At 60.1% G+C, this 10,420-nt stretch overlaps 1 protein-coding gene and 1 long non-coding RNA gene across 3 annotated transcripts in view; one reads left to right on the plus strand and one right to left on the minus strand.

The window, feature by feature from the left end:
- LOC105490018 (potassium voltage-gated channel interacting protein 3) overlaps positions 1–5,431 on the minus strand; it is a 92,382-nt gene extending 86,951 nt beyond the window's left edge. Inside the window, exon 1 of one of the 2 annotated variants that reach the window (XM_011755226.3) lies at positions 5,278–5,431. In XM_011755226.3, coding sequence (XP_011753528.1) covers positions 5,278–5,292 — 15 coding nt within the window. In that variant the 5' untranslated portion in view covers positions 5,293–5,431. The remainder of the gene's footprint in view (positions 1–5,277) is intronic. The other variant, XM_011755227.3, reaches the window with a different exon arrangement.
- A 1,749-nt stretch (positions 5,432–7,180) lies between these two features.
- On the plus strand, positions 7,181–10,205 carry LOC105490016 (uncharacterized). The gene is made up of 3 exons (XR_011612161.1): positions 7,181–7,323; positions 7,462–7,649; positions 9,775–10,205. It is a non-coding gene; the product is annotated as an uncharacterized lncRNA (long non-coding RNA).
- Positions 10,206–10,420: the final 215 nt, after the last annotated feature.

A 10,420-nucleotide genomic window follows, 5' to 3' on the forward strand; every position in this document is an offset into this window, starting at 1 on the left:
GTGGACTCAGAGGGCACGGCTAGTGGGGGGCAGGGTAGGAGATCGAAGGCAGGTGGATGTGATGTCCGGCAGCAAGGACAGTGGGAGGGATCTGTGGCCAACCAGTTATGTGAATCCCACACTCTCGCTTCCCAGCTCGGTGACCCTGACAGAGAACCTGACAGCTCCGAGCCTCAGTTTCCTCATCTGCAAAATGGGGGTGACAATATGCCCTCACAGGGTTAAGGGGAAGGCGAGGTGACAAAGCCCCCAGCGGGGGAGGGTCAGTATTCCTCGACCTTCCGATCCCAGGGAGGGTCTGGCTGTCCGAGCCCGCAGCCTGGCATGCCTGGCAGGGAAGCCCAACCTGCCACTCTCAGCTGCCGCACACCAGAATCACGCGAGGAGGCTCCCACCATCCGCCTGCCCAGGGGCTGGATTGTCTGAGGCAGAGAGGCCTGGGCTACTCCGTTCTTATAAAGCTCCTCGGAAGATCTGAAAATGCCGCTTGGAGAATTTGTTTAGAGTGTCTGTCCCTCCAAATAGAAAATTCTTGGCCTTGCCTGAAAGACGAAGGGGGTCTCCCTGTTCTCACCCCCTTCCTCTCTGGGAGGGCTTCCCCGAGGCCAGGGCCAGCAGGGGACATCCAGGCTGCTCAGACGTGGGGCTCCCCACCCCCACCCCGTCCACGGCTGCTGCAGTGCGGACTGGCCCACCCGGCATTGCTTGCTGTCGCTGGCTCTATTTCCATCCCTCGGGACAGATGGCAGGAAGCAGTGGTGGGCGTTGTGTCGTGCAGGCCCCGGGGTACGGAATTGGGAAGCTTTGGAGAGCCTGGATTCTCCACCCACCGCTGGGCACAGACAGACATGGGCCAGGCGGCTTGCCTTGTCGGGGGAGCCGCGGTTGTCATGAGTCTGTGAAGACGCAGACACGCACATGTGCACACACACATGCACACACACACGCACACACACACAGCACTGCGCCCCAGCCAGCCCTCTCACAGCACCAGAGCAGGAGAGCCGGGCTGTCCTCCCGGCTCTGATGGCTGCCACCTTGGCAAGGACAAGCTCCCCGTGCTGCCCGGCAGCGGGGAGGCCACGTTCACCCAGGGGAGAGCATGAGTTGCCCGTGGCCACATTGCCTCTTGGTGGCCTTCCCAGGCTCTCCCCAACGGCCAGAAGGGATGGCATAGGTATTCCCTTCACATATGGAGGCCTCACTCCATGCCAGGGGCCAGGCCAAGCCGCTTGGTAAAGGATCACATTTATCTGGGGGTTCTGTGATATTCATACGTCCCCCAGGAAAATGAGGGGACAGTGGCACAGAGGAGCTAAGTAACTTGTCAGAGGACACACAGCCGGTGCGTGACGGAGCCAGGACTGAGCCCAGGTCTGCTGGTGCGGAGTCAGGGCTCACAACCAACAAGGCACAGCCATGACACCTCCTGGCTGTGCCGGTCTCCTGGCCGGGGTCCTTCAGTCCCGCACGGTGAGGATCTGGGCTCTGTGCAAGACCCATGGACATTTGTGTGCACATGCGGGGCACTGCTGGCAGTGGCCCTGACTTTAGTCAGTCAGGCCCGTGCCCTCCCACCCTGCACTGCTCATCACAGGGCCTGGCAGACGCTGTGAGCACCTCTCAGACCCAGATGGGAAGACTGAGGCCCAGAGAGGGGAGGGCCCTGCCCTGAGTCAGTGGGGCAGAGGTGGGGCTGTCCAGAGTGCCCACCTTGAGAGACGATCCCATGACAGAGCTGGGCACAGGGGCATGTGGCACCGGCAGGAGGGGACTGGGATGCAGAGGACTTGCCCCTTGCCTACCCCGGCACCTGCCCACTGTCCACGTGCTGAAGGTTGGGGAGGGCCAGGGGCATTGGGCAGGCTGGGAGGTGAGGTCAGAAAAGACCACCAGCTGCTTTTCCTGGCTGAGCCTGGCCCAGGCCCGGCCAGACTGATGGAGAGGGCATGCTGGGCAGAGAGGTGAGGTAGCAGATCGGAGGGGGAAGCTGGGCCCACCCTAGTGTGGGACATGCCACCCCCAGCTGCCCTCCTGTCTCAGCTCAGCTGCTCCTTCTCCAACTCTGCGGGTCCCCTTGCTTCTCTCCCTGCCACAGGGCTGCTCTGTGGCCTTCTAGGGCATCAGCTGATCACAGGTGACAGATGCACCTGCTCAAGGGTAACACCAGTCAGCTGGGGCCGGGAGCCCTGGGCAGGGAGCAGCACGGGGCTCGCCCCACTCTGTGCCCTCCCCCAACTCTCAGGCTCCTGCCTGCCCCAGGTCTGGGCACTAGGTCGGTAAGACGTGCTCACTTCTCTCCCCTCTTCTGTTTCACCCTGGGAACTGACAGTGCCTTCTTCCCCACAGAAGCCACGCTGGCTGCTCCTGGAAGTCGCTGGGACGCCCAGGGCTGGGCACGCTGGCTGCTCCTGGAAGTCGCTGGGACGCCCAGGGCTGGGCTGGGGAGGGCTGGTGGGCTCTGAGCCCCCTCTGCTAAGTCAGCAAAGCCGTTCTCTGCCTCCCGCAGAAGGTCTTGATAAGACGAGGCAGCCTGAATTTAGAATGCCGGGGCCCTGTCCTTCCTAGCTCTGGATCCACAGCCCAAAAATGGGAGGCAACCAGCTCCAGGTCATGTGGCTCCTGCTCCTGCAGGGGATGTGTCCAGGTGGAGTCCGGCTTGTGTCACTCACTAGAGGGCTAAGAGGGCACAACAGACCACCGGCCCAGGGAGTCAGGCGCATGGCTGGGATGGGCCCCTCCTCTGGCATCCGGTTAAAAGCATGCCCTTCTCCTCCTGCGTCTTCTTCCACATCGCCCAAGCCCTAGGGACCTGCTGCGCTCTGGAGTAAGACAGAGCAGGATTCAAATCTCAGCCACAGCTCTTTGTAGCCCGCAGTCTGGGGCAGGCCTCTGTTTCCCCATCTGTGAAGTGGGGATGAGACCAACAGCTGCCTTGTGGGCTGCACGAGAGTCCAGGGAGATAATGCAGGAGACAATGGCCCGGATGGGCGCTGGCACCCTAAGGCTCCTGGCCCACAGCCCTGCCCTTCTCCTGGGCTCTCCTGGAGAGCTGAGGCAGAGCCCCTTTCTTCCAGCGCAGCCTGGGGTCTTTTGAAATGTGGGAGCAAATTAGGGCCCATCTGGCACAGTGCCCTGCAACGAGGCTAGAAGCTAGGCAGAAGGGGTTCCTGGTGCACTTGCTGGCTGTGAAGACACCACAGCCCCAACACCGCGACCGCAGCCCCTGCCGCAGAGCCTGCGGGTCTTTCGATCCTTTCTCCTAAGAGCTCATGGAGTCCTGGAGCTGTTCCCTTTCTCTGAGCCTCGGCGTCTAGAATGGGAATGGCAGTGCTCCCCGCCTCCCTCCAGCTGAGAATTCGTGAACGGCTGGGGAGTGTGGGGAGAAGACTGGGGAGCCGGGCAGTCATGGGGCGTCACTGGGGGGCAGCCACTGACCATGACCCTGAGGAGTCAGAACACCTCCCAGCCTGAGCTCTGATTACAGTCCCTGCTGCCACAAGAGACGAAGGTTATTTTTCACCATCTCCCATTGATCTTGATGAGAGACCTAGTGGTGGCTTCTCCGAGGATGACTGTCTCTGCTGGGCCCAGCACCAGAAGCTGTGAGTCTCACTCCCCTCCCTGGCCAGGCCAGTCACAGGAAAGCCGCTAGCAGACATAAGGACAGCGAGACTCACTGGGGCCCAGGAGCCAGTTGTGGGAGGGTGGAGGGCAGTGTAGGGCCACAATGGCCAAGGGAAGAACCAGAGGTAAGTGCAGGACTCAGGCCACCCACTCTGCCAGTCTGGCAGGGGCAGGAGTGGCCAAGCTCCCAGAGTGACCTTTGGCAGTTAAGACCAGCAGAGGAAAGGCAAGGGAGGGGAGGACTGTCCTCTGCTGGTGGTCAGAGCTGGCTGTGTGCACATCTGCATGCAGCCTGGCTCTGGAAATTCCCATCTCTGAGGTCATGCAGGGTCACGCAATGCATCTCTGCCCGTGGGCACAGTTGCACTGTGTACCCCTGTGCCGGGGTGACAGGAGTGAAGGCACATTTTCCATATGCAGTGTTGCCATGCTCAAAGGGCTTCATGCCACCACCTCAGTTGATCCTCTTGGCACCCTGGAAGAGGGAGCAGACAGATCTAGGGCGGCCTGCAGTTTGGGGGCAGTGTGGTCCAAGCCAGCCACCCGCCCATGCTTGGATGCTTGTCCTCACAGGTGAAAGAGGCAGGAAGCCATCTCTTCAGGCCAGAGACACTGAGGTGCCAACCCCATATCCCTTCTTTCCTACACTCAAGACCCTGATTCTCTCTGGGTCCTTCTGCCCTTTCTTTCTTTCTCCTTCCTGCCCATATGTCAGTATGAGCCCATGTGTGCTGGCTGGAGCTCCAGCAGCCACGTTGCACCTTAAGGTAACCTCAGCAGTGATGCAGAGCGGGCCTGAGACGCTGCTGACCAGGTGGCCTCCAAGCCAGCCTCCACGGCCCCTCTGGACTTCTGCATGACAGAGAGACCCCGCTAACCTTGTTCCAGCCACTGTTACTTGGGGCTTTCTGTTATGAGCAGCCAGACCTGGTCCTGAACGATCCTGAATGTGTGGGCAGCTCACAGGGCAGCAGGCCAGACCTTCCGAGAGTCACCTAGAGGCTGGAAGGCAGCTTATTTCTCCTTCCCTCGTTCCTTCTTTAATTCTTCACCCTGCCCTGCTCCCCACAAGTACCTGCTCGACTGTTTCCCGAACTCTGTGCCAGGCATTTTCCTCGTGTTCTCTCTCTGACCTCCCCACAACCCACTGAGAGGGAATGGGTGGGGGGTGTCCTTGTCAGGGGCTCTGAGCCCTTTGAAACGAAGTGAGCGCTCATTCATTACTCAATTGCTTGATTAGAAGATGCGTCCACTGACCAACTTCCAAGCTCAAGTGACTCCCTCCCAGGCTCACCCCTCCCCCAGCCCTGAAGGCTGTGGGGCCCGGGCTCAGTGTCAGCCACGCTGGCACCTGGCCCAAGGGCCTAACTGAGCAGGGGGCTGACCCCAAGCTCCTCCTCTGTCCAGCTTCTCTTCCGCAAACACTTAAAACCTCTCCCATCCCAAGGCAGCCCCAGGAGTTCAGCCTCCCAGCCAGGACACCCCAACGCCAGCCACGACACCCTAAAGCTCACTTTCCCCAAAGGAAAGTGGAACAAGAGGGGACAGGGGTCAAAGAAAAATGCTTCCTGGTCCAGGGCAACCCCCAGAACCCCCCATTCCTCCCCACTACCCCCCTCTAGAGCAAGACTCCATTCTCCCAGCGCCTACCTTAGCCGGCTGCATCCTGGGTGCCGAAGGGAACTGTTGCCAGTCTCCCCACTTCACAGCCGAGGCAGACAGGACTGCCCAGGCCGGCTGGCAGCTGCCTCATGTTTGCTTGGACCCAGACGTAATTGTCAACGGCGGCTTCTCGCCCTCCCCCTGCCCACCCCTTCCTCCCTGCCGGCTTTTATCGCTCCACCCCTCTGCCTCCTCCCTCCCTCCCTCCCTCTCTCTCTCTCTTCTCTTCTCTCTCTCTCTCTCTGTTTCTCTCTCTCTCTCCCCCCCCCCCACCATGGCCCCTAATCCGGCCTCTCAGAGTCTGTCGAGCGCCTCTGTCTGGCTCTCCTGGCCTCTCCCCTACCCTGTCACCAGCATCTCTCTGGGCCTCCTCTGCCATCTGCCTCTTTCTCTGCTCCTCGCCTTTCCTGGTCACCAAGGAAGAATGGGGGCAGGGGGTGCGGGGAACTGGGGCTGGGGAGAGGGGCGCTCAGGGCAGGAGTTTCTGCCCCAAGGAGTGGGGAGGAGCAGCAGCTGAACCCAGAGTGCCCAGGAGGGACCGTGGAAGGGGAAAAGGAACGGATCTTTTCTGGAGGCATTTTCCAGAGCAAGTCAGGACACCCCCACCGCCCCCGTCCTGCCTGCCGCTCTACAGACACAGGACGGTGGCACCCTTATGATGATCTCAGCCCAAGGGGCCCCCAGGAGAGCAGGGAGCCGTGCTCCCAGCATCTGAAGCGTCCTCTCTCAGGGTCCTGGCCTGAGGTGCTGGTCTGCAACGTGCTGGTCTGGGGCTCACAACCCAGAAACAGTGACAGCCACCAGGGTCACATCCTCAGGATGACACTCAGGGTCCTTCCACCTCTTTCATCTGTCCCTCATTGACTACCTCCCATTCACCCATCCTAGGGCCTCGAAGTTTGGGTGTCTCCCCAGTGCATGAGCTGCTCATGCTCTCCAGCTGTGCTGGGCCCCTCCCAGCTCCCAAGTCGGGACGCGTCCAGGGCAGCCGAGGACCTGATGGGATCTCCTGGGGTGTGAGGTTGGGGGATGGGGGCGAGGGCTCCCAGGCATCCCTGCGAGAGGGGGCTCTGTCCCGTCCCTCGGCCGGGCAGCTCCTGGGCATTTGGTTGGCCCCCAAGCAAACCACTCAGGAGCCAGGTGCCCGAAATCTTTGCCAAGTTTCCCTTTTTGGAGCCCAGAGGAGCCAGCCTGTGCCAGCAGTTCCCATGGAGACGAAGCCCTGGGATGCCTCCCTCCTTCGCAGCCTGCACAATTGTGCTTGCATGCCCTTTTTCTTTTTTTTTTTTTTTTCTTTTTTTTTGAGCCAACCAATTAGCTCCAACTTTCAGATCCTCAGGGGAAGAAAATAGCCCGGAGCTGTCAACCCACCAGGGCAAGGAGGAGGTTTCCAGAGGGGAGGCGGCAGCCCAGGTGTCTGGCCCTGTGCGACTTCAGGACAGGTTGGACTTCACACTGGAGAAGGGGCTCCGCAGAGCCTGGAGGACTCCCCAGCTGCCCCGCGCCCCACCCACACTGCACCCCAGGAAGTGGGGGAGGGAGGGAGGCCCCTTCATGGCTGTCAGCTCAGGGCCAGCATCCTGGGAGCTCATCTGCTTTTTGTTTTTTGAGACAGGGTCTCACTCTGTCACCCAGGCTGGAGTGCAGTGGTGTGATCATGGCTCACTGCAGCCTTGACCTGCCAGGCTCAAGCACTCCTCCTATTTCAGTCTCCCAAGCAGCTGGGACTACAAGGCACATGCCACCATGCACGGCTAATTTTTATACTTTTTTGTAGAGATGGCGTCTCACTATGGCGCCCAGGCTGGTCTCAAAGTCTTGGGCGCAAATGATCCACCTGCCTCTGCCTCTCAAAGTGCTGGAGCTCCAGGCGTGAGCCACCATGCCCAGCCCCATCCTCTCTTCAGCGCCTGGGACAGTCCTGCCCTTCTGACTCTGAGCAAGCCTCCGCAAGCAGGGACTCACCGAGCATCTTGAGTCCTCATAGTGGCCTTGGGAGAAAAGTGTCATTATCTCACTCTACAGATGATAATGGTGAGACCCGGAAAAGCTAAATTACTTGCCCGAGTCACAGGCTAGGGAGTGGTAAAGCCAGGGCCCAAAGCCTGTCGCCTTCTTCCCGGAGTGAGCACCACGGGTGCTGAGATCCCGCTGGCGGCTCTGTGCCCACAGCTTACACAGCAGCTTGGAAAATCGGTGACCACACTGCCATGATGGGCTGGTCTTCCCGATGGCCTGGCCGGAGGAGTCAGGAGCAGAGGAGCCCACTCATCACAGCAGCACCCCCGAGAGTCGCTCACCCCTGCTTGGCACCCTCACCGACATCCCACACTCAGATGCGCTGTCCTTGGCGTTCACAGGTACGACACCGCAGGCCTGGGACGACTGCCCTGCCCTGCTGGGCCCACCAGTTGCTCGGGCCTTGTGAACCTTCCACTGCAGCTAATACCCAGGTGGGCACCCCTCGTAAAATGCAGAGGTGGAGCGTGTGTGCCCCCTGCCACCACACCCCGCTTCCTCAGTGGCCTGTCCAGGGCCCCAGGCACTCCCAGCTGGGGCCCTCCCCTGGGCCTGTGGGGAACACAGGAATGAGAAGGGGAGGAGAAAGGGGTCTGGGACTCCCACGTGGGCTCAGAGGCGGCCCTGGTGTGGGCACACGGGCATCTGCAGGCTTCCCAGAGACAGCCTTGGCAATTCCCAGGGTTCTCTGTGGTGTGTCAGACCCACAGGAGGTTAAGGAGGCTCGAGAGGACCTCGTCTTGTCCGCTAGGAACGCTTCAGCCCTGTTTCCCGCTGTGGCTTCCTCACACAGGGGCTATGGGGAGAAACCGAGGCTGGGGGGAGTTTGGAGGTGAGAAAGGAAGGGATGATTTCAAGCCCGGATGAAGGTCGGGTTTCCTCTCGTCACAGTGTTTCAGGAGGCCGTCGTGGGCTGTTTCAGCTGACCAGGGCCCTCACTCTTGTCCTCCCCAGGCGAGTGGCTCACGGTGCCCCCCGCCCTTCTGCACCTTCCTCCATTGTTGCTCGTGATCCCGCATTCCAGGCCCAAATTCAAGCCCCTCCTCCCCAGGCCCCCAAACCCAGCTGTGGAGCCCCCAGCCCAGGGCTCTTTTCCTTAGGCCCTATTTTCTGTTGGGCCCTGGCTGAGGGGTACAAGGCGGGGGAAAGAGAGAGAGAGAAGCCTGGCTGGCTGGGTGCATCTTGGTAAGAAAATACAAATGGTCCTGATCACTTCACATCTCACAACACAGGCTCAGCCCCCATCCAGGCCCATGTCAGTGCCAACTCTCCTGCTCCCCACCCAGCTTGGGCCTGGGGGTGGCGGCCTGGGGCGGGCGGCGGGCACGGCAGCCTCCAGCTGAGCTGTGCTCTGGGTTTGCAGAGGTTGAGAGCTGTCGCTCTTTCTCTGTGGGCTCCTCCAAGGGTCCTCGGAGCCTGGCCTCATGGTCCCCCGACTAGAGTGTTTCATACGGGCCTCAGGGAACCCACAAGCCCCCAGTACCTAATTAGAACTCTGCCTCCTCTTGGGCTGAGGTCGGTTCACTCTCTGGGCGGCCTCCTTCGACTGGACCTAGGAGACTCCATGCCAACTGTCACGGGAGGCCCGCACCTGGGCCGCCAGCCCTCTCCTTAGCTTTGCCTTCAAGGCAGCCAGCCTGACTGCCCTCGAGACTTTGCAGTGGGTGCGGCATCAGTCCAAGGGATTTCTCAAACTTAGGGGACACCGTGAAGCTCTCTGGCGGCTTTCTTTAAAGCCCCTTTCCTTGCAGCTTGAAGTGAAGAAAGGGCGGCTGACCACACACCTCGGACTCAGCTCACCTCCCTGAAACCTCCCTCCTCTAACCTCAGCGCCTGACTCCTTGGCTCCCACTCCAGCCCTCAGTGTGGGTAGAGGCTCAGCCACCTCTTCCCTAAATTCTGCTTCACTCGTGGGCAGAGGTCAAGGGCTCAGATGGGGCCCCACCCTCTACTCACCCCCTCCCTCCCTCCTCACCCAAGCTGCAGTTCTTGGCCAGCATTTGTAAGACGGATGAGTGCGGACCACCCAAGGACGGGCACACCCAGCATGTGCTAGGAAGGGCTGGGGCCACGGAGAAGGAACTTTATGCTGGCAGCAGGTGCTGTGTGCACCAGGTTGGCCACCAGCCTCCTGGTTCAGTTCCTGGCACTCAGGCTAGAAGCAATGGACGGCCCTGGCTCGGGGAGAGCAGGGAAGGGGGACGCTGTCCACATTCGCCCAGAGCGGGGCCTCGGGCTGATTCCAGAAGACTCAGATGTGACCTGAGTGGCACTGTTCTCCGCTGATTCATTGGGAGGAGTGTTGCTCTTTCTACTCCGCCCACATCCAGTCTCTGCCTGAGCTTTCTCAACTGTCGGGCAGGTAAATGACAACACCTGCCTCCCAGTTAATTCATGGAAAGCGCTTCCTGACTTATGCTCAGAACTCAGTAAATAAATATTAACTCACAGTGTTTGTCCCTTCAGGTAGTTGAGCAGGCTCTTGCCTGGCCACGTGGCTCCCTTTGTACACCTGGAGCCAGCTGGAGCCGCCCTGAGCAGCCACCTGGGACCTCAGACACCCTGGCCCATCTGGCATTTCTTTGGCAGAATCTATCATGAGGCCTTCTGCTGGGGGGCCAGGTTGGAGGGTCTGGAAGAACTCCTAGCACCCCCAGTCTGTCATCCCTGCTACAGGGACAGCAAGGACACTTGGTTCAAGTCGCCTTGGAGATAGGGCCTCGCTCCCGCATGCCCACAGGGAATGGGAACTGGCATTGCCTCCAGGAAGAAACCTCCAGGGCCACCAGGACCCGGGGACTGGCTTCCAAAGCCTGGCTGGGCTTCAACTTCTGAGACCCTGAACCAGCCATGGAACTTCCTGGAGCTTCCTCTGCTCAACCAGATGAGAATTTGCTCCCTCAGAGACTGTCGTGGGACAGAAGAAATAGACTGTGACCTCAGAGGGGCTTTGTTTCGCATATAAAGTAGCACTAGCATTTCAGGATTCCAGAATTTTAAAAACCAGAGAAATAGGTAATTTATCTTTCTCTGTGGCTATTTCTCTCTGCCAACTGCCGAGTGCCACCCCATCCCCGGGTGACCAGTATTACTGTGGCGCTCTCGAAACAAA

Source organism: Macaca nemestrina, chromosome 13 (assembly GCF_043159975.1).
Source record: "Macaca nemestrina isolate mMacNem1 chromosome 13, mMacNem.hap1, whole genome shotgun sequence".
In the NCBI taxonomy this organism is placed as follows: Eukaryota; Metazoa; Chordata; class Mammalia; order Primates; family Cercopithecidae; genus Macaca; species Macaca nemestrina.